This window comes from Pituophis catenifer, unplaced genomic scaffold (assembly GCF_029215685.1).
Source record: "Pituophis catenifer annectens isolate HBS135680 unplaced genomic scaffold, rPitCat1.0.hap2 SCAF_1, whole genome shotgun sequence".
Classification (NCBI taxonomy): Eukaryota; Metazoa; Chordata; class Lepidosauria; order Squamata; family Colubridae; genus Pituophis; species Pituophis catenifer.
In genome coordinates this window covers 51,055,589-51,080,113 of record NW_027256881.1, presented here as the reverse complement: position 1 = coordinate 51,080,113, position 24,525 = coordinate 51,055,589, and the positions used below count along the sequence as shown (strand labels likewise).

General features: G+C 33.7%; 1 protein-coding gene across 1 annotated transcript in view; it reads left to right on the top strand.

Annotated features, from left to right (window-relative positions):
- The window catches only part of SUSD4 (sushi domain containing 4), a 63,610-nt gene that overhangs the window by 10,399 nt on the left and 28,686 nt on the right, over positions 1-24,525 (top strand). The window contains exons 2-3 of the mRNA XM_070949315.1: positions 12,388-12,600; positions 17,493-17,666. Of these exons, the coding sequence (XP_070805416.1) occupies positions 12,388-12,600; positions 17,493-17,666 (387 nt within the window). The remainder of the gene's footprint in view (positions 1-12,387; positions 12,601-17,492; positions 17,667-24,525) is intronic.

Genomic DNA, 24,525 nt, shown 5'->3' with positions numbered 1-24,525 from the left:
TTTGGGTAGATGTTTAAAGAGCTTAAAATATAATAATATTTTTATATACATACAGATAACATTTATCTAATTATTATCTCTCCACTTGTAAAACTGTGTGTCCAGTAAGTCTTGAAAATATCACTAGATTGTTGCATGTAAATCAAGTAATTCATTTCATGAGCATTGACAACTAAACCAAACTATAAAATACTATTTATTCCCTTGATAGGCTAAGATATAAATAGGAGGAAAAATTTGTTTTCCTTATATCACTGTTATCTCTGTAGTGTTTAGAAGCAATAAATAAATAAATGTACGGCCCAAGCTGAAAATGAATGTAGTTTTTGGTGCTTAAAAATACTGAACCTTTTCCATCCCACTCCCTACCATTATTGATTAGACAGTATCTGTAAAAGTCAACTTTTACATGAGGAACAAAAAAAAGAGGAAGTTTCATGTGCATCGACCCTAGCAGAAAGGTGAAGAGGTTTAACTATAATCATGCTATTTTTAAAGCTTCCTCTGCAGTGAAGAAGCCTAACTATTATGAAGGAATATAGTGAATCAGCAGCTAAATGTGCCATCTGTAGGTGTTCTTTGCTGTCTCACTTCATGTTTTTATTGTTCTTACCTCTTTAGAATTATGTATAAACACTACTGTAGGAGTAGAACTAGAGTCATTTCTCTGTAGGTGGATCAGAACATTCTCTGACTGCAAAACAGTTCAATTTCATGTTGTGACCATAATTCACACTGATTGCATCATATACTAATGACAACTATGGATTAGTTTGTACATGGAACAATGAGTCCTGTTAGGAAAGCATCCATTCTGGTTCTTGCATCATCAGAATTAACATTCACTTTCAAAGCTTTGTGTATAATGTAGAAAACATGGAGAATACAAGATTTGATACAGTTGCATATATGCACATATGCATATATGTCAATTTGACAATCTGTTTTTCTAATTCTCACAAAGCAAGATTAACCTGGTTTGTTCTTCATTATTTCTCTTTTAATTTGTTTATTTTCTGAACTTTTGAAGAACACTGTCATTAAAGCTAATCCTGTGTACTAAAATTGTAGGATGCGTTCCAGTTATGTTTGGCGTCAGTTTAGGAAACTGAATTTGAAATACATTTAAGTGCTTCCTATTGGAGAAATTCTCAAATATATACTGTATTTTTCGGAGTATAAGATGCACCGGAGTATAAGACACACCTTAGTTTTTGTGGAGGAAAATAAGAAAAAAGCTGATTGGTGGGTGGATCACCCTCCTGGAATACCCCCAATCAGCTGTTCCCAGAGGTGAATTTTATCAATAGGTTCGTTGTGAGCTCTGTGCCTTGCTTTTTTTTCAGCCTCTAAAACTTCTGAAACTCTGTTTCAGAAAAAACTTTTTTTCTGCTTCTGATAGGCTTCTTTTCTGAAGTTCTGTTTGGAGGCTTTTTTTCTGAAGCTTCTGTCAGAAGCTTTTTTTCTGAATCTTCTTTCAGAGGCTTTTATATGTACTCTGTTCAATCTCCTTTCTTTGTTATTGGTATATATATTAACCTGTTCCGATCTGTTAGTTGTTGTGTCATTCTCCAGATTTATTAGTTTACTTTGGTTAGAATCTTTACTGATTTCTTCTTTTGTTGCTTGCCATATTATTTTAGATAAAAGCCTTTCACGGGCTTTTTTTCTGAAACTCTGTTTGGAGGCTTTTTTTCTGAAGCTTCTTTCAGAGGATTCTTTCAGCCTCTGAAATCTCCATTTGTGAGGCTGGGTGGGGCTACATTCAGAGTATAAGACACATCCAGATTGTCACCCTCTTTTTGGGGGGAAAAAGGTGCATCTTGTACTCCGAAAAATACGGTAATCTTTAACCATATTAATTTGCACTATATATATTTTAGCTTGTTAAAGAAACTGCTCAAAATAAAAATATGTGGGTACTTCTCAGATTCCTCTCCTTAACAAGACTGACAGGGACATAGCACTAGTTCAGACTATTTAGTCCCTTTACTTGGCATTATCAGTTCTGACCAAAAATTTCCAAGTTCTGCATGACTTTGATTCTAAGTAGGAATCAGTATTTTGGTATAAAGGAGAAAGTACCAGTTGTATTTTAATAATTAACAATATAGGATATGAAAGTGCTGAATCCAGGCCATAGCACTAAGCTGGAATCTACCCATCATCAGCTGCCTCTTCTTTAAAGAGCATAAAGGCTCTTCCTGGCAGCTGCTTTTAATGCTTTTTTTCCAGTCCATGAGGCATAGGCTTGTATACTTTGCATTGCCCTCCTTGCAGGCCTTGTTCTGCATCAGTAGCAAGGTCAACAAGCAGTGTGGTCTTACATATTTATTTATTACCCAGTATTTATAGCTCATCCCAATTTTGACAGATTAGGGATGTGGAACAATAAGCTAAAACAGACAATAAAAAACTAGATAGCTAAAATAGAAATGCATACATTATGAGGAATCCAATTATTTCTCTATATATGACAGTCTTCTTCATACTCCAGAAAGAAAGAACTTGGTGCAATACAATAGTCCTCAATTTATGACAACTAAAGTATGACAGACTTTTAAAAAGCTACTTATGACCTGTCCTCAAACTTACAACTGCTGACATCCCTACAGGTCTTATTATTAAATTTTGGGCACTTGGCAATGTCAACTGGTTGCAGCATCTTGCAGTCTTGTGATCATAATTTGCAATGTTTCTTGTCAGTTTCTGACATTTTTGCAGGTTTCCGATAAAAATTTCCCATTCGGAAGAATGAATTCATATAACAACCACATGATTTGTTTTACAGTTGTGGTGAATTGCTTCACAACTATCGTAAAAACTATTGTAAAATAGATTCTGATCATGTGGTGCATCACATTATAATCGCAATGACTTTCAACCACAATTCCAGGTTCCATCATAATCCAAGGACTACCTTATCTCTATGCTGTATTTCATTTTTTTTAGAAGCATCAACTGTACATTAGCTTTTAAAAGTCACATGTGACATAGATTCATTTGAAATTATGTTATTGCTTGAGTTTTTCTTCTACAATATATGTGCTTTTACTCTGGTCATCCTTGCATTCAAATCACATTTGATGTTCTGACCCAATGGTAAGTAGACATCCAATAATTCTTTGAATGTAAGTGGCTACTGCTGCAGTAATGACAAAGCATGTTTTCATATCATCTCCTCCAAGTGTGAAAATTTGATTTCTAGATCCAAATTCATCAGTATAATGAATGAGTAAATCCAGCCATATCAGGATTGGTACACCATTCATTCTTATGGCCATGGGCAGTAGGCACACCTTAGGATCTTTGGGGGATTTCTTCCCTCTCTTCCATCTATCTATGCAGTTAACTCCAACTACTGTTCTGTGCTTCAATTTCAGATCAGTTGATTTCTTTTTTTGTTGTTGTTTTATTTTACTATTGCTGCATTACATTTTAAATACAATAATTATACAGTGAGAGTGTACAAGAGGTGCCAATTGGGATTAGGATTCCGAAGACTAGTTGTAACCACCATTCAATGCCATCGTAACTTCAAATGGTTGTTGAATGAATGCTGTAAGTCGAGGACTACCTGTATTCCTTTTTAATTTATACCATGTGTTAGCAACACTAAAGGGCAAGATATTAAAATAAAGTAGAGATCCTTAATTGATACTTCGTTGTTGTTACTATTGCTGCTATTTAAATATACATGTATTCCTTTTGATTTGTTTGTGTCAATACTAGATTAGCATAATAGGAAGGCTGGAAGGATAATATTTATTAGTAACCATTAGGAGTTGCCTTTCGTGTTTATCTCTGTAGAAGATATGCCATGGACCAGGTAGGAAGGCAGACTGTGAAAGCTCAGATAAGACTGGTTTCAGGAGAACAAGGTTCATCAAACTTCATATAGAGATTGTTTCCAAGTTTAATCAGATAATGCATATAATATAAAAACTTGGCATATATTTATGTAGATCATGTGGAGCTTGGGAAAGAATGACAAAATAATCTCACTCCCAGCCCCCACTCTGGTTTCCTATTTTAAATTGCTCTTTTCCTAATGAGCTATTGATCCTTGCATCTATGTACAAGTCTTAATGAAAAGAGTATAGCAGTGTTACCTCCCTAGCAGTGTTGGAACGTTTAGCTTTTAACCAGACTGTTTATATGCAACAACTTACAGGACTTGACTCCTCATTCTAGTAGTTGGTATTACTGATTTCAGGATCTGAGAAATTGCTTTCTTGATTTGTTTGCTACTTCTTCATTGGGATTATCCATTTCCCTTGAGGTATTAACTGACTCTTCTTTTGAATTTGAGCTAACTCTGTTAGAGACAAGCATAAAGGAGAAAAACCAGGAAAATAATATGTGATTATATTATTTATACACCTCCATACACAAAATCCTCTAAGTGGTTATAGACTTAGTTGCAGAATATAGTAAACAATTGTTTACTATCTCATTAGCATATTTCATTAGCATATCTTAGCATATCTCATTTTCACTGTGAAGTGTGTTTTAAGACTAATTGTGTCTGGTATGATGTGCAAAATTTGATAGATAGATTTAATAAATGTTAGCTAATTTTTTTCCTAATATGGTAAGGTATTGCCTAATCTTCAAAATATGATGCCAATTTGGAGTAGATCACATTGTAAATGCTATAACAAACAATTTGTGTCAAAATTACTGCACTGGCCATGGAATTCATTGAAAAGTATGATAACGTCCTATATAGTTTATGTAATATGCTCCAGCAAAAATGCATTCTTATGTTGTGATATGTTGCATTTATGACTTTCTAAGTACATAACAGCAGCATCTATTTGTTATAAGCATGCTAATTATTGAGCAACACATTTTGCTCAATAATTACGACAGATGTTGTAACAATATAGAAAATAGAATTCAAGAAAATGTTGAAATCTGTTTCCTGAAGAAGGGAAAAAATTGTAAGCATTTGTTAATCACTTCACCAGGATAAGAATGCGTATCTTATCTTGAATTTCTTTGTAAATGATTGCTGTTAAAAGTTAATTATCACTGTCTCTATCTTGTACATTTCATTTTTATTTGCCTGCAGTGATTACTATTCCTTCTCCTATCATACTGTGTGCAGATCTTCTAAGAACTTCAAAGAAAATAATGAACTTTATATGACAATAAATTCATTAGTTTTTAATGAGCTGTATTACTTTGTTTCCACTTTGTATCAAACAGCCTTTAAGAAATATGCTTCTTCACTGTTACTGTTGTGATAATTAAGTCACTGTGTGACAAATTTTCTCCCTCCTTAAAAAGGAGCTGCCTCTGGTGATACTTAATAACTCTTCAATAACTCTTCAAAATTTTGAAATATAATGATTTGATGTTGGAAATAGAATGTTTTTCTACATAACAAGCTTAGAATCTAGGGCAGGGGTGTCAAACTGGTGGCCCACGGGCCAGATGTGTCAAGAGCAGGCCATGCCCACCCCAGCTCCGCGAATGGGAAAAACTTTGCAAAACATCATGTGACAGCAACTTGACGCCACAAGTTCGACACACGAGATCTCAGGGAATCTTTTCTATGTTTTCATGGTGAACTACACTGTTGAAAAGTTGAAGTCTAAGGTACAATGGTACCTACCCCAATTGTACAAAATGCTCCCTAAATTGTAGAGAAAATATGATTTCTTGGGTCACCAAAATATAAAGGGAAAAAGGTTACCAATTTGTTTTCATATAGTGAATCAGAAGAAAATAATAATAAGAAGAAATGTTAGGCATTTCTACCACCTTAAGTTGTGTATGTTTAGAGAGAAGGACTGGTCCAAAGTCACCCAGCCAATTTTTCTTTTTTCTTTAAAAAAAAGTTTTTTATTAAAACCCTAACCCTAACCCAGCCAATTTTTCATCCCTAAGGCAGGACTAGTCTCCTGGTTTTCTAAGCCAACTTCATAACCACTACTTCGTAGCCTAAATTGACTTATTTGCTATACTGTAGTTGTTTGCTATAATGTTCTGAAGGGTGATCCCAGCATGCAAGAAGCAAGAAAGAGAATGGGTGAATGTCAGAATGATACGCATCAGCAGTATGGATTCTGATATGCACTGGAAATTGGGACAGTGTATGAAGAAATTAATTTTGACTATAAAAATTTCTCACTGTATATAGCTTGTAATATGAAAAGTGGTGAAGGCAACAGGCTAGAAACCAGGAAACTGTAACATGATTGCTGCTGTGCTGAAAATGGGAGGAAGAAGGAGTATTACATATATTCGCCACCTTATTTTTAACAACAATAAAGATGGCAGGATAAATCATTAAAAAAATGATTTGATGGATATTTTTTTTTTCTTCAGATAATATACCTTGAACAATCTTACATACGTTCTTTGCCCCATTCTAAGAAATACCATTCTTATTCAGGGAACACCATTGCCTCTAGACCTCTTCAAAAAATTTAAAAAATAATAAAGAGGAGGAAAATAATAGCTTCTTTTTCTTTTTTCCCTTTCCCTCTTACAGTTACTTCTCCAAACCCTGTTGAAAAATTGAAGTTCTCAAAATATGTTTTACTGAACAATAAGAGCTAGTTCACTTGATTCTTCTGTCACACATCACCACTGTGTCTGAAGCCAATTTTATGTTTTTAGGTTGGGAGTTTTGCACCCCTGTGCATCTTTGTTCACATTTATCCACATGAATTCACTTGAGATATAACAAACTGCTTGCATTTAGAGAAAGACCTGTCAGAATTTCTTTAAAAATATATACATTATAAATAGATAGTTTCTATAATATACAAAGATAACAAAATAATTAAAAGATCAGGGATGATCTTTCAGAATGCTATTCTGTATGCTATGTAAAAAAAATATTTATCTTATTCTCATGCTGACTTTCCTTTCTTGGAGGATTACTGCTTAAGAAGAGGAGAGGGACCCCAAGAGGATCTTCACAGAATTAAACTCAGAAGATATTTGCAGATTCATAACATGCATAATGGAGATATAATATTTTAAACAATATAGAGTAAAGTGGAATAACTAATGCTGAACTGTGAGCTTTTTCTCTTAGCTTTTAAAGAAAGAAGATCTTAAAGTGCAGACCATTGAGATGCAATGCCAGCTTTTAAAAAGTCGTTACAGGATCAGAGACCGTCCTGTAGCTTCATGTATTGCCTTTGGCTATTTCGGGGAGTATGCTTCAGGTCTTAGTATGTAAGCAACTGGCTTTGTCTTTTACTTAGTCTTTAACTTAATATTAGGCAGGAGTGCAGTTTAAGGGTTCTTAAAAGCCGGTTTATCCCTGTCTGATTGAACCCTTGTACAAGATCAAGTTAAGGTCTTCGTAATGATTAGTAAAATATAATTGTTTTCTGCCTTTATTGCATCTGCAGAATGCCACCTGGCAACCCTTTTTAAGGCAAATTGAGCCCTTATAAGGGTTGAGAAACATCTTAAGGATAGGATCGCACCAGGCAGAACTGGTGTAAAATTTAGATCTTAAAGTGCAGACCATTGAGATGCAATGCCAATTTATTTTGTGTGCCAATTGCTTACTTTGCTGGATTGGGAGATCTCTCTTAAAGGGAGTCATACCCTAATCACCTCCTGTTTGACTAATATAGTACCCTTATTAATTCCAGAATGTAGGTAATTATAGTCCATGTAACTCTTCTCCTCTTTGAGGTGCATGGTTACCAGTGGGATTAAAGAAGCAACTCAATGTATGGATTCTTAAATGGCTTAGGAATGGGCACCTTTAAGATAGTTTTCCTCTTATTGCTTCTGCCAAACCTGTAACATCTGAAAAAGTAGGTGTATTCCAGTCCCTGGCTGGAATGGTTATCTTGTGGGATCAAGATATGTGCTTTCTCTATGAAAGAGCATCCCCCCTGAGATTCATATAATCTCAGTTCTGCTGAGCTTTTTTAAAAAGATGTGGGAATTTAGCTCTTCCAGCAGGTTCTGTACCTTGGTGACCCAGTCTGGTGGTTATAAATCTTTTTGAATTGGTTGTCTTGCCCAGTGAGTGCATGGTTATGTATTTATCTGTTTTGTTATCTTTATTACTTTATTACTTACTTTATTACTTTTATAGGCAAGATCTGTCCTTCCTTTGATTAGGGTATATGTAGAGTAGATAGTTCGGAATGACTCTTGTGTTCTCCTTTTCTCTTTAATTTTGTCTGTTCTTTTTCTTTGAAATTACTAGTCTGATCTTTCTGACTTCATTCCTAGGCTCACATTGGCAAAGTGTTCTTGAGTATTGGTTTTCCTCCTGATAGCATATTTGAAAAAGTTCTCCTTAAATTGTAAAATAATGTGCATTTCTGACTTTTTAACAGCATTCTTTTCCATTGATCCACTTGGATATGAAATCAAAATTCTTTGCCATTTCATCATATATTCTTTAACTTCCTTTATAGGAATAAAGATTCCTATAATTTTTATTTATATATTTTAGCAATCACATGTTCATCGTTTGTACATAATTCATTCTGTTTCATTGCATTCTATTTCTGGTATCTTTAAAATTTATCTTTTTCAAATCTTTCTCTTAATTGTGCATAGGAAAACCATTGAAAGCTAAATCCTTCTATCGTCAATTATGCTCTTGATTTCATCTTAAGCCCCCCAGTTTCCTGTATTAGCAAGTTGTTATATGTTAACCATTTGTGTTTGCTGAAAATGGATAGAAATAAACTGCTGATTTCAGGATTTATTAATTTAAAATATTTGTTTATAGAAAGAAGGAAACTATAATATGCAATATAGAAGAGTTGAAGTGGAAATAATTGCTGTGTTTATAAGAGCAGAAGTCTCTCTTTAATCTCTTTCTTTTCTTATTTTTCACTTTTTTCATCCTTTTATAATATTTTTCTACTTCTTTTATGCTTCTGTAGTTTTTAAAATCTTTGTAAAATTTTGTTGTAATAAAAATATTTTAAAAAGTTGAAGCATGGCTTTGTTGTCTGTGATCTGCATTTACAAATATTCAGACAGATCACAGTGATAGTACTAAGTTAAATAGCAAATCATACTGCTTAAGTCATAAATTGATATAACTTAGATTGCAAGTATTAGATTTGAGGAAAAGCTAAAGTGAACATGCACTGGATTGTGATAATCAGTGCTAATAACAATATATTGCTCTTACCAATATACTGTCAGGTTTCGAGGTCTACATTACTGCATTTACTCTAGTGCTGACATATACTTTGTACTACCATTATTTACCACCTGCTAGTTACAGGTGGATTCTGTTATATATTCCAATATATGTATATGCAAATATCTCCAGATCATTTGCTCTATGTGTTCTGTAGGAATTAAAAAGGTTCTCTGTAAGGTGTCTTCCACATGAATAGTAACTGCTTCATTTCTGTTTTCATATTTGAACAATGGTGATACAGACTGTTTGAAATGTTTCATAATGCAGTAATACCAACATAGTAATAAATGTACAAGCATGCAGAGTGGAAAACATTTATGCTTAGTGTGCAGATTTTTCTAGACATAATTAAAATAGTAAACTGCATATTTCATTTTTTTTTTTAAATCTAGGTTTCTCTCTCCTGCTATGTCAGCTAAGAAATTGTTTTGGTATTCAGCAAATGTTCAGGTTTAATAGCCTCATTTTCTGGAATGCTTATTTTCATTTTGCATTACACTTCTTTATAAACAACGCTATATATATTTTAATAAGTTTCATAAAGACATAATTGCTAAATAAATAATTGTATACACGAAAATGAAATCTGACATTGGCCTTAACGATAATTGACTCAGTTTGAAAGATACTTCCTCAATCTCTTTTTCCTACTGTACGGAAGTGAAGTCTTGCATACTTTCCATGATTGTGCCCCATGACATACTTCTTGTAACTCTGTGATCATAAGATGGTTGTGAATAAGTATAATAACATTTGAATAAAATTTAAACATCCATAAAATACTTGTGAAGCCTAGAGGCTGTATAAACATTGGATTCAAACACAATGCAATAAAATGTTCTCTTTGAATGTTTTCAAATTGATTTGGTGATTTGGTAAATTTTTGCATGTCATCTTTATGAATAAATAATTCATCACAATATTGATTTGAATTAAATCAATTTTAAAAATTGGGTCCTGACTGACTTGCATACCTTAATGTAGCTGAAACAGCATAAACATTAACTCAGATAAAATCTGAGACTGGGACCACCATATAGAGAAATTTCTCTTCAAAAGGGCCAAATATTTAAAGGCTAAAAGAAAACTAGTTGACCTGTACATTTAGGTATTGGGTGGAAACAACTGAAGCCTGGGGGGAAAAATCAAATGCTAGGGACAAATAGGTTTTTATAAGAGGGAAGTGTAATCTTCATTTAGCTTTTGCGTTTGGCGGTTGTGTTATTTCTCCTTCAAGGCTAGCTGACAGCAGTTTAAAGGGAAAAGTCCCACCTCAGCCAATAGTAATAGCATCATATTTAGTGAATTTAGACAGGAAGCTACCGGTAGTTGCAATATATATTCCGTTTTATTAGATTCTCTTATGGATTGAGATCTAAGTATAACAAGTATAAACTTGTTTTGGCTAATATATGTTTGTTTGAGAACATTGGTTTGAGGGACAAACTAGTCTCTGAGTTGATAGTGACCAAGATCAACTTCTTTAGAAATCAGTTGTTTCTTCTTCCTTTTTCTTTCTAATTGTCATCTTGATGTTTGCTTTCACTACTGCACATACTAAAAATTTCCATGCTTAATGAAGCAGTGGTACCCACTCTAAGAAAGGGATCCACACTTTAATACATCATTTATTCTTTGTTATGAACATAATTATAACTCAGAAAATACTCTAATCCAGGGGTGTCAAACTGGCAGCCCGTGGGCTAGATGTGTCATATGAAGGCCATGCCCACCCTAGCTCCACAAAGGAAAAAAATGACATGATACAAACTCGATACGACATGATCAAGTTTGACACCCTGCTCTAGTCTGTCTTAAAATGGCATTCCACAGGAACCTAACACAGTTTTAAGGTATTCAGCAGAAGTGTTTCTTTTTATCTAAGTCTTAAGATTTGTTTGAAGTTAACAAGTTTTTGGTTGCAAATAAAAAGCCATTTAACATGTTCTGTAATGACTTCTGACCAAAATATTTTTAAAAACAGACCTTTATTTGTCCACTTAGATTGCAGGTTGTAACATTCATTTATTCATTCATTTAATTTCAGTAGCTGCTCAACTCAACCAAGTGACTCTGGGTGGTATACAATTCTAAAATTATAATTAAAACAATTAAATTAAAACAGTAAAAACATTCACAAAGATAAATACAAGCAGTAGCCATGATGATTAATTAACTAAAAGTAAAGTCAAGTAACGAGACCATTAACACATTCTGAGCCCTAGGCCTAGATACATAACTAAGTTTTAATTCTTGTAAAAGGACAACAAGGTTAGGGCTATTCTAATCTCTGTGGGGAGACCATTCCATAAGGCAGGGATTACATCAGAAAAAAAGCATCTTCTAGTTCCCGCCAGTTGATACTCTGGCTGACAGGATCTGCAGTATGCCCAATTTGCTGGTTTGAGCTGGATGGATAGAAACTCTTGGTTCCTCATCTTATCTTGGCTAACTTCAAAACGCAGAATCACACCTGGTTACTATTTGAATGGAAAGCCCTTTGAGAATACTAGTGAAGTTGCCTAGGGTGGAAATAGAGAAAGCATTCCAGGAGAAAAAAAATGGCAAACTGGCTGTGTTAAGAGTCCCCATGAAGTCACCAAGAGTCAAGCTCAGAAATGGCTAAATTGTCATGATGAACTAAATTTCCATGATTATTATAAAAAGCATTGCACTTTATCAACTTACTGGTTTTATATTGTCTGTGTTTGCTAAGTTTTTAATTTGCTATTTTGTATTTTATTGTTCGAAATCAATTTACTGTAGAATAGGGGTTAAAGTGCAAGACTAGGAGCATGGAGACCTGAATCATAGTCCTACTTTAGAATAGAGGCCAACTGGGTGATTTGGAACCAGATGTTCAGTCCTAAGAAGAAGGTGATGCAAATCACTACCAAAAATATTGCCTACAATGTGGATGGACTTCTTCATATGGTTCAAGGAGTTAAGATTAAAAGAATTAAAATAAGAAATACTAATAATATTAAGCACTGTTTGGTGCTATAAAGATTTGATGTGCATTGTGTGTGTGCAAAAGGCAAGCTAAACACATGCTTGGGAATCAACTGAGATATCTTGTTTTAGACTCTACCCATTAGCTTTGGAAATACTCCATGCAAGTTTTGCTTTGGAATTTCTATCTCAGCTCAGTTTAGCAAATACTAGAGATAGAAAGAATGGGATATAACTGTCTGACTGAACATAAATATTTTACATCTTTGTTGATGTAGGTTTTGACGAACTCCATGCTTGTTCTGATCCTGGATTCCCCGAATATGGATATAAAATGCCCAGCACAGGCGTTTTCTTTGAAAGTTCAGTTGTCCGATTTCATTGCCAAGAAGGATACAGGCTTAAGGGTCCATCCCAAAAGCTTTGTGAGAGACATTTTAATGGCTCCCTAAGCTGGAAGCCAAGTGATAAACCTGTGTGCCTACAAGAAGGTAAGTCTAACTAACTGTTAGCAAATTTCATTCGTAAAAAAAAACCTCCATGGTTGTACTATCTCTGTGCTTCTGGTTTATGAGATTGTGCTATAATTTCTGAGAAGATTTTAAAACAATTTTAATTTTAATTTTAATACTGCATATTCACAAAGAAAGAGGTGGTATCACTGAGTTAAATAAAAATATACATTTCTTTTGACACTAAAAATCAGAATTCATTAAATACTCTGTCCACAAACAGAAGTTGATATTCCCAAAAAAGCTGTTTTAAAAATATTTTTGTGTGTGACAAATGTGATATATTTTATAGCTATAGAATAGGAAAATTATAAATTAAAGATGCAGGTGGTACATCCAAATAAAATAGATACAAATTTAGTATTTAATTATTCTTCAGATATTATTTATATTACTTGAAAGTTCTATTTTAAGAGCAGGATGATTAACTTATAAAAAGGTAGATGTTAATCAGATTATAAAATCCTTTATGTATTGCTGGAAGGTTGAAAATATAACTGGAAGTGAAAAGGAACGGCACATACAATTGTTTTAAAACTATTATTTCTTGATTAGGAACGCGTCTATGGGTGGTGTTTTCTTTGTAATTATTTCTTACATGCATTTTTAATTATGGAATCTTTGAGAGGAGCAGAGTTAGACAAGGAAATTATCAATATATTATCCATGTCAGTCTAAGTACAAATGAAATTTTCAACATCTATTAAACATTGTGTTCTATATTAATTTGCTATATTAATATTAGTGGTGTTGCTATGATTAAGACTATAGAAAAGAAAGACTGTGCTTATTTGCACGTAGAAAAAACTCTGTTGAAAATGTTCTGTATAATTCTGCTGATGAATTGTTTTTCAGTGTATTTCAGTACTTTAAGGAAGTTCAGGCCTTGGTCTATGAATAGAGTTGTGACCATTAATACAGTTCAGCATGTCTTTGAGGTATGAGGAGACCCTAGACGGGAATGAATTTGCTATTGGCATAAATCATATTCTGACTGAATGTGCTTTATCCCCCACCAGATACAAATTGATTTAGAAAAATACTACTTCATCTGTATTGTGTGATATTTTAGTTGTAAAAGTGAACCTAAATATATCATGAACAAAACTTTTTAGCATCAACCATATAAAATAAGAATAAGCATCATCTGTTTATCACATAAGCAAATTATATATTTTACATATTTTAATAACATTATTAAGCATATTTTTATATGTTAAATTTTCACAAAAATTCTGCAAGATTATTTCTAAAATGGGTGCCATAAGCTTCTTCATTTTTATGCATTTCCATTTTGAATTCTCTCTCCTCAAGAGTCTGTCACAATTTATCTGTAATATATATATGGTCATCAGTCCATATAGCTCAGCCTTGCCAGGAAATGGACCGTTATTTAACTATAATGATAATTACTGGGTCATCCTTTAGCAAACAGTTGTTTAAAAGCAGGTTGAACTACACACATTTTTTGTCTTTTTAGTAAAGGAGAAAGTAAGAGTAAATAATTTGTTGGAGATATAGAATAAGATTTTTTCTTGCTCTGGATTAACAGAGAAATTGCCTTGAAGCTTATCATGTATAACTTGTCTTTGGAAATAGCTGAAAGAGTGGGATCCTATTGATTTTGCTAAATATTTCAGTTGTATTTTGTACATTGAACAGTTCTGTAATGCTGGAGGGATGGGTGGTGGCATTGTGTAAGTTATTTCTTTCATTCTTGACAGACAAGCTTACTTGGGTGGGAAGTGGGGGAGGGACTATATTCTCTTAATCAATAAAATGTTCCACAGTTCCTATATTTATCATGTGCATGAAATTGCTGGGTGAAGTTTTAGGGAATTCTGGCTCTGATATTAATAACGTAGAGATTATACAAGCTCTTTCATTCACTTTATCTGATCTCAGAGACAGAAGTATATAAGCATAAAATGAAAATACCATTTGTAAGTGAATTGTTTAAGTCAATTTATTTTTAGGAGTCACATTTCTAAAATAACAGATTTGTACAGTAGTTCAGGTTGCTCTGTTCTGGTATTCTTTCTCTTTGCCACCTTCACCTGGTTTCCTATTTGTTGCCATTCTGACAAAGGCACATCTTCTACAGTTACTCAACTTTAAATAGCTCCTTCCAGATTTGATGCATCTCACTTTATATGAGATTTCTCTTGAAAAGAATCTGATATTTGATGCAAAAGACTGGATGACCACATTATATCTATTTTAGTTTACTTACACTAAATCTGTTTTCAGCTCAATACAAATTGCTGCTATTTAGTTTTGAAAGGATCACATGGCTTGGGGCCTGAATACTTTAAAAATCGACCTCTTGAATAGCAATTTTCCCACTTGTTCTCATCATCATTTAAGAGCATTGCTTTAGGTCTTCTATTTGAAGCAGCATATGGTTTATAGTTACAGGTTTCAATCCCAGTTATATATACTGCTCAAAAAAATAAAGGGACAGGGAAGCAGAAGACATCCGAGATCTGAATGAATGAAATAGCCTTATTAAATACCTTGTTCTTTACATACAGTAGTTTATACACTGCTCAAACAACTAAAGGGAACACAAAACTACTGTATGTAACGAACAAAGTATTTAATAAGGCTATTTCATTCATTCAGATCTCGGATGTCTTCTGCTTATGTTCCCTTTATTTTTTTGAGCAGTGTATATATATATGTATCAACTTGGTGTCATCTAGATATAATTCATTCTTAAATGGTATGAAAAGTTGCTCTTTCAGGAAGCATTTAGTTAACTTTATTGTTTTTTATTATATTTTAGCTTTTATAATCATTTGCTGTTTCTATCAAATCAAATTTACTATTGTGATAATTGATCAAAGCAAACATTGATTTTTAAGAAAAACATGAGGTATGAATCCTTCTTTTTACCAACATAAATATTGTCTGGTGAATTCTGCTGACCCATGGACAGAATTTTGCAGTGACCAATATCCTTTCTGGAAAGTAGCCAGAGAGATCATACAACAATTTTCAGGCCTGTCTCGTATAGCAATTAAAGTGGGGTTTTTGAAAAGGATCTCTACAGCACAGACTTGTATATGAGCCGCTGTTTCTGTCTTTCCTACACCATGTGGATACAAATGCTGTAAAAAGAAGATCTAAAGGCTCTTTCAGCAAGGCAGAAAGGAGGGAGCTTAGTGAATGCTTTTTTTCTGACAAGGATAAAGAGTTAATGAAGTTCATCATGCCATCGTTTCTCGATGCTCCAAAGTTGTAACGTGTGAACATTTGTAATATGTGAAATACTTTTTGCAAATCATTATTCTAGACACATTGCATTAATCTTTAACCGCATCATGGCACAAATTCTGGGCAAACCTATAAACTAAAAGCTTGCTTTCTGGTTTCTTCAAGCAGAAGGCCTAGAAATGGTAATGTACAATTATGAATACAAATCTGATTGGGGCAAAATAGTATCTTTAGCTAGAGTTTAAAAACACACACTCCCGTACTTGCAGACTGAATTAGTTCTTTAAATGTATTATTTCCTGGGTTTTAAAAATGACTCACCTATCATTTTGCTTGCTGTTACTACCTCACATTTATCAGTATTGAGTTTATGAATGTTCTGTTTACAATACAACATGCATGCAGCTGTCATTTGGCAGATGTACACAAATATACATATTTATTTATTCTTATCCTTTTAATGATACCATAGATGCATAGAGGATGGGGGGGAGGGAAGGGAAGGGAAGAGAGAAGGAGAAAGATTTTCCTCATGCAAAACCTGAATAATTCTGGTTTATAATTGCCGATCAACTGAGAAGAATACTGAATGCTTTGGGCAAAATTATCACTTCTTGGTTTAAATAATTTTCCTAGATTGTTGGACACTATTCCACAAAGATCTACTATTTACTCATTGGAGAAAGGTAATAAGGAGAAATATGAAACTGAAGCTAATAATTGATAAATCAGAGATAGTTCAGTAGGGAGTAAAATCTATTTGAATCCTTTTTAACGAAAACATACTACTAATTTCTTTTTAATAGTTGACCTTTTATAAAGAGAGAGAGAGAACAAATCATCCATTGATCCCTTAAAATGCAATCTTACTCTTTTTTAAACATTTAGCTATAATTTGGTTTTTTACATTACTTTCAGCCTGCCTGACTATCCGAATGGCTATAATGATCAAGCATTAATTATTTTTATTATTTAATAGTCTGTATATGCATCAGAGTAACTGTAAAGATTAATGAATTAATAACCAAGTTACTGATTGATTGGAACCTCTTTGCTTTATCTCATACAAATATCAAACATGCAACTTGTATAGAAAAATATGTTTCTGTAAAAACATATGAGCAAAGCAATACTATTAAAGAATAACACAGGAGCCAATGATCTTAGAGTTGGTTACAACTGAAGCAACCAACCAATCTGCCAAATAAATAAATGAAAACAAGCATGGATTGGCTTTTCCTAGCATGTATCTTTTGCATAAATTCTTACTACTGTAGTATCTTTTTGTATATCCTAGCAAATGCAACAAATTGTCCTCCTGTAAGGTTATTATAGCATCAAGCTACTTAAAAAACATGGGGGATAAATTCAGTAAATAAATGTTATTCCCACACAGATTGCTGTAAATGGTCTAATTGGTGCTGCCCTTGATAACTACTAGGAAATTTCAACTAGTGCAGAATTCTGCTGTCATTTTGACTGGGGTGACTGGGTACAATGTATATTATTTCATTATTATAGATAATAAACTGTCACTAAACGAACTGTTGTAAGTCGAGGACTACCTGCATACATATAAAACTTTTTGCATTACATTAGCCACCATTTTCAAATTTAAGATAATAATACAACATTTTTTTATGAAGCTACAGATTGCCTTCCTCCAGCTGTTGAAGATGCAGAGATTCAGAACAAGACATACAGAACTGGAGATAAATTAATAATCAGCTGTCATGAAGGATTCCAGATCCATTTCTCTGATTTAGACAACCTGGAATCAGTATGTCAAGATGATGGAACATGGGATAATCTGCCCATTTGCCAAGGTTTAGTACACTAGAACATCTTATCTTATAGATCTTACACTTTGAGTAGTGACAGATTGGGAGGGTGGCACAAGGCTTGCATCTTAAGGACATAACAATTAACTATAGTTTCTAGTACAGCATTACCTTTATTAGAGATATTTTGCAATTAAAATGGCCAAAATGCATTTTTAATATGATTAGTCTCTTGTTTGCTTCAGTTGAGAGATAAAATTAAATGTTTTGTATTTTAAGGTTGTCATGTTAATTGAATTCTTTACTTCAATTAAAAAACTAATTCATTACTTAATTCAAAAGTAATTAAAATCAGTATGAAGAGGGATTTTACCTTATCTATTTTCTTTGGTTCTGGTGTCAAATAGAAACTTTCTGACAATTAAGAGCAGGGTTACAAATCATTCTTACACCCGTAATCCTAAATAAAACTTCATTGAAGGTGTTATCCTACATCTTCCAGATAATGAGCACTAAAAGAAATATATAGCATGAAGTCATCATGTTCAAAATTTCTCTGCCTTTGATCCAGTTCATTCATTTGCAGAAATAAGGAAATCCTGAATAAGATATAGCTGTATAGTTATATGAAAGAAAGTCCATCAAACACATAAGATGCACAGTACAAACTATTTTTTTCAGGGGAAATAAGCTCTTTTTTATTGAATTCCATCTCTTACTTTTATCATTTTTAACCAATAAACATCCTTAATAATAATAACATCTTTTTAACTTAATTTTGTTTTGTTGGCACCCATTCCCATATCAGCAAAGAACAGCTCACAATATAAATAACCAAACACAAATGCAATAAAATAAAAATACATGAAAGAAATAAACATTAACCTCAAAAATAATGTTAATAAATACACCCAAATAGTAAAATACATAGAAACTGTGAACCTTTCTTATAAAACAAACAGGGTAAAATAGAATTTTTAAAGTCTGAAAGAAAATGATGGTTCTTCTGGACCACATTTATGCCATATCATGCCACAATAATTTGTGTGTCTCTTGTTAGCTAGGCAAGTACCGTAGCATCCACTTACTCTCTGATTTTTGGAATAAGTATATTTAGATTGGGGGGTTGTTTTTATTCCAGTGTTAAATATTCTTTATTCTATGATTTGCTATTAATGGATTGGGAGGACGAATACATTTGGTTTGAAGATCAGAAAACAATGGGTTTTAGGTCTTAAATTCTTCGGGTGGGGAATAATTAGGAAGTTCTTAATTTTCTTTTCTCATGAATCATAGGTGTATAAGTTGCAGTTTGACTGCAACTATTTCAAATGTTATATGTACTTTAGGTGTATACTTCAGATTCAGTTGCATAAGGATAACTTTTATTGTCTCTACCACAGAATGTATATCTTGTTACATAATTATAATGTCCCTGTAACTTTTCCCTACAATGTTAAGTATCTCAATACTTAAATATCTCAAGTGACTTACCTGAGATGGAGAAAATTGATCAGCTTTTCCAGTTTTTGTGTCAATGTTTAACTCTTTTGTTATGCCATACGCTAAATAAACAAAATATTTTGTAGTTTCTCTGTAATTTTAAAAATTTTTAAATTGTGATGCTCATTGTAATTTTCTTTACAATGATGCAACAGCAACTGTGAAATACAGTCACATCATACAGACAGGAGACCCTATGCCATTTCAGTTAAATGGTTGTCCAATGTCTTGTTAAAAACCTCCAGTCATAAAACACCCACAACTTCTGACGGCAAGCCATTCCACTGATTAATTGTGCTAAATATAAAGAAGTTTCTCCTTAATTCCATCTTGCTTCTCTCCTTTATTAGTGTTCATCCATTGCTTCTTGTTCTGCCTTCAAGTGTGTTTAATTTTCAAGTTCTTTTCTATTATTATTATTATTATTATTATTATTATTATTATTATTATTATTATTATTATATTAATTATCTGTTAAATTTGTCTGCCACCATCTCACCACAAGGCTTACAATGTTAAAAGCAATAAAACTACAAACATATATCTAGTAGGAATAAAATTATAAATTATGGTAAAAAGAGGGGGAGGGAGAGAAGAGAGTGTGCAGGGGGTGAGGTGAGATCTGCTATTAGTCCATCAACCATCTTCAGCATGGGCCCTCCATTGGGCCCAAAACCAACTAGCACACAGCAAGGTCTTCAGGCCCTTATGGAAGATCAGGAAGGTGGGCAAGATCTCACCCCAAGGGGGTAAGATGTTCCAAATGGCAAGAGCCATGGCAGAGATTTTCTGGATCCTACTAGCCAAAATTCCTTAACTTATAGGATTTACAGTATGTCCCGTCTGCCATTGCGGGGAGAGTGGGCCTGTTCCATTGGAATTCTTTATTAGGAATCCCTAATAAATCTAAGCATTTATCGATTCCTGCTAAATGTGCATTTCATTATTTCATTGAACTATCTACCATCAAGAACTACTTTCTTAAATAGTTGAAGCCAATCTTCAACACTTTGGAGGAGTTAAGATGTTTTGCCTACTATGTATCACTCTGTACTTATCCTGAATTACAGACTTCATTGCGAGATTAGCAAAGATTCAGATCTCTTTCTGTTTTTTATGTAGGGAACACTAAAGTGAAGTGGGATCAAATGCTGGGGGAATCAGAAAGCAGGGATGCTGCCCCATTTAACCAATTTTACTTCCAAATCCCTCACAAGTTTATTTTTTCTCTAGATTTTTTCTGGTTTCAGGAAAAAAAAAACCTATTTATTGCAGAAATGCTTTTAGCTGAATCTGTGGATATGTAGGTTAACCTTTCTATAATTGACACTTTCTATAATTGAGTCCCTTCTTCTCTAATATTAGTAGCTTAATGGTGAAAATGTGAAGTTGATGAACTCTGGTTTCTTTTGAAATGTGTTGTAACACAGAGGTGGTTAATGTATTATTTGACTATGACTAAATCTTGTGGTATAGATTTAGCAAGATTTAGCATTAGCCATAGCTTTCTGGATGAATGTGTAGTTTTAAAAGATAGGTGGACAGGTGCTACAGTTCTTGCTGATACTGTAAAATAGCCATTTGCTAGAGTACAATTTATTGCCATTTTAATAGACCTGCTAGCTCTCACACTTTCAGTTGTTGCAACATCCCCTGGTCTCATTATTGTTTGATACTTGTCAGTTATGACGATTATAGTATCTCATGGTCACATGATTGCCATTTGTCATTTCACAGCTGGCTTATGATAAGCAAAGTCAGTGGGGATGGAAAAATTAGCAGGATATCCTAAATTACAGTCACATGACATTGTGCTTAACAACCACAAGTGATTTGCTTCGTGACTGCAGCCTGAATTGATGTCTTAAGTTAGACATGGTCACATGAAATTTCATTTTCTGACCACATTGCTTAGTGATGGAATATTTGATTCCAATTGTGGTTGGTAAGTAAGGATTACAGATAGTCCTTGTTTTACAACCATTCATGGTCATGTGAAAAATTTGGATGCTTGGCAACTGCCAAGTATTTATGATGGTTGCAGTATCTGAGGTTCATGTGATCATGTTCTTTGACCTTCTGACAAGCAGTCAATGGGGAAGCCAGATTCACTTAACAAATTTGTTACTAATTTAATAACTGCAGTGATTCACTTAATAATTACGGCAAGAAAAGTGATAAAATGGAGCAAAATTCATTTAACAAGTATCTTGCTTAACAATGGAAATTTGGGACTCAATTGTTGCCTTAAATTGAAGGCTACCTGTATCTGTATAGAGTTGTAAAAAATCTATATCAGGACAGTCAGACTGATATTGCTGCACTATCATGATCAATGTAAAAGCTTGATTTAGAAGCCTGTTCTTTTGAGAGAAGCATTATCTTCTGACACGAGAATAAAATTATGGTCTTTTGCAGGAAACTATCAATGCATTTTGTTTTAAAAATAGGAAAGTACATGGGGATCCTTCAATAGACTAGACTTAGAGTAAATATTTTCATTCTCTCATCATGTAAGAAAGCTGTAAATTAGATGAGAGAGTCTTGCAGATAGATACTGTAAAGTAGTTTGCCTTATTTGATTCCCTGCAAACCGCAGTCTCTCATTATTCACCCTATGCATCCATATTAAAATACAAAACCATAAAAAGAATGGGGATTAAGAAGAAATATTTTTCTCATAAATTTCCAAGATCTGAGTACTACTGGGTAACTAAGTATTAGTATTAGTGGGTAACTAAAAGGAAAGATTTGCTCAGTTGGCAACAGGTGGCTAATCTTGTTGAGATTATTGATATTTGGATGAGAGATTATAAGCAATATCTGAGCTGTATTCTATGCTGGGAATCTATGGAAAATACCCTAGAAATAAGCTATGCCTGTCCTGATGCCAAGAAAAATTCATGGTTATGTCCATAGGAGTCAAGATTGATTCAAAAAATCTTTATCATTTAGGAGGAGTAAATTGTACATTTGTAAGTCAGTCAGTTAGAATGCTTTTGTCTAATTTTCCTACTAAATACAAAGCTTCTGCTCAACTAGAATTGTGGTAAACTGCCACTTTTGTATGGCCTTAAATAATTTTATGTGGCATTAAGAGAAAACTATTTCTGCAGCAACTTTTAATATTTTAAAAATACAACTATGTAGCTTGACGTTATTCCCACGAGGAAGAGATTGAAAGACAACACTGATTTATTTTCTTATTTGATTTGATAAAATACTATGTCTTATAGTTGTGATGGCGAACCTATGGCATGCGTGCCAGAGATGGCATGCAGAGCCCTCTCTGGGGCATGCGAACTGTCGCCAGCTGCTTTTCTGGTTTCTGGTGCCCACAAGCACACTAGCCAGATTGTCTTCGTGTGCGCCGGAGCACCAGAAAGGTTTCTGGCGCTCCAGCGCATGCTAAGACTGGATGGCTGGCACATGCATGCGCACTGGCCAGCTGGTCTTCAGGATTCTGGTGCTCTGGCGCGCGTTCCAGTTTGGGCAATCGGTGCTAAAAAGGTTCGCCATCACTGTCTTATAATATATCCATTATATAAGTTAAAACACAACCCACACAACATGATTGCCCAGATAAAAATAACATTCCTGATATTTAAAAAAAAAAAAAAAAAGGTTCCAGAGGCATCCTAACTTCTGCCTTGGAAACAAAGCCAAGTCCTAAGAAAATTTATTTTATTTATTTTAGAGAATTTATATAGGCGTCTACTCATTCACAGCGACTCTAGGCTTACAGACGATAAAAACACAATGAACAACAACAACAACAAAACAATAAAATAACAATTCCCCCTCCCCTGGCGACAACACACACTCAAACCAGCCATTTAGTGGGTTCCATCCCACTCTCGATTCCCTAGTCTTGCTGGCAAAGCCATATCTTTAGGGCCTTATGAAAAAGTGTCAAAGTGGGGGCTAGTCTAATTTCTGGAGGGATAATGTTTCAGAGGAAGGGAACTACTATGGAGAAGGTCCTTCTTCTGGGTCCCGCCAGATGCATCTCCTTAGGGGATGGGACCCACAACATTCCCTACCTTCCCGCTCTAATGGGTTGGGTGGATGTGACTGGCAAGAGACAGTCCCTCAAATAACCTGTTCCCAAGCCAGAATCCTTGGAGATTGATACACAGGGGAAAGCTGTTCCAGAGAGCAGATAAGGTATGCTTCTTCAATCCCACAAAATGACAACATTTAAATGGGAGGACCTCAATACAGGCTGTAGCATAATAGGCTTCTATTATTCTCATCTATGGCAAATGGCCAGCTAGGGTGTTCTGCAATAACTGGAAGGCTTGAAAAGTTAAGAGAAGTTACATGAGAATGACAGACTTTTTTTCTACTGTTAGAGGTTAATATGGTAGATAGACAACTGTTATTAATTCCTAGTCTTTATTTTGCAAAATAAAGAATACTTATAAAAACAATAGCAGAAAAAGGCATAATTGACAACCTGGCATATTAGATGTTTTTCATAAACTTCTCTTTGAAATATCCTCAAATTCTTTTTTTGAGATTTTTTTTGAGAATTCCTTTTAAGAAAAAGTTAGAACTTTGAACTAAGCATCCTGTTGGTGTCTACATGGAAGTATTTGTTCTATAAGTAAGCTTTTATTAAATTATTTTAATATTAAAATATATTGATCAAAACAATTATAATGAAACTTGTTTCAGAAATATGCTTTCATACATTTTTTAAATATTTTATTGTAGCTTTATTTAGCATCTAAAAGGAAGGTAAGAATAAACTCAGTCTGCCAGGAAAGTCTTCTGTTCACATAACTTCCATTTTCATAGCACTGGAGATTTCCCGTTGGAGCAATGAGGCCACATATAAATATCTTGCTTTTAATAAATTAAAGTAAAGATCAATGTAAATCTGATTCATTTTGCTCACTGTTGTGCAAATCTAATTTTGCTCTAGGTTATTTTTGTTTATATTTTTAATAAAATACCCAAACATGTTAAATAAATACTGTGTTTTTTAGTGACAGGGAAGATTTTACCTAGATCTAAATATGTATAAAGTAAACTGGGATTTGGATTATTTTTTCCCAGCCCATCTGCTCATTAATAGTAATATGTGGCTATCATAATTTCTGTATTCTGTATGAATACATAATCATGTATTCTCCTAGAAACACCCATTATGCAATTTTGTAAGTAATGAGTAACTGGAAAGCTTTTGTATTGACTATCAGAACCATTGCAACTAGTTAAAATAGATTAAAAATCCATTTATGTCTATATTTTAATAATACTAATAACAGTAAATAAAACATTAGCGTAACAGTTTCAAAGGAAAGGAACAATTGTTCCAAATAGGTTCTGTTTTTTTTTTAATTTAAATTTCTAAGGCCACCAAACTCAGTGATGATTGGGAGACCTCAGAAAT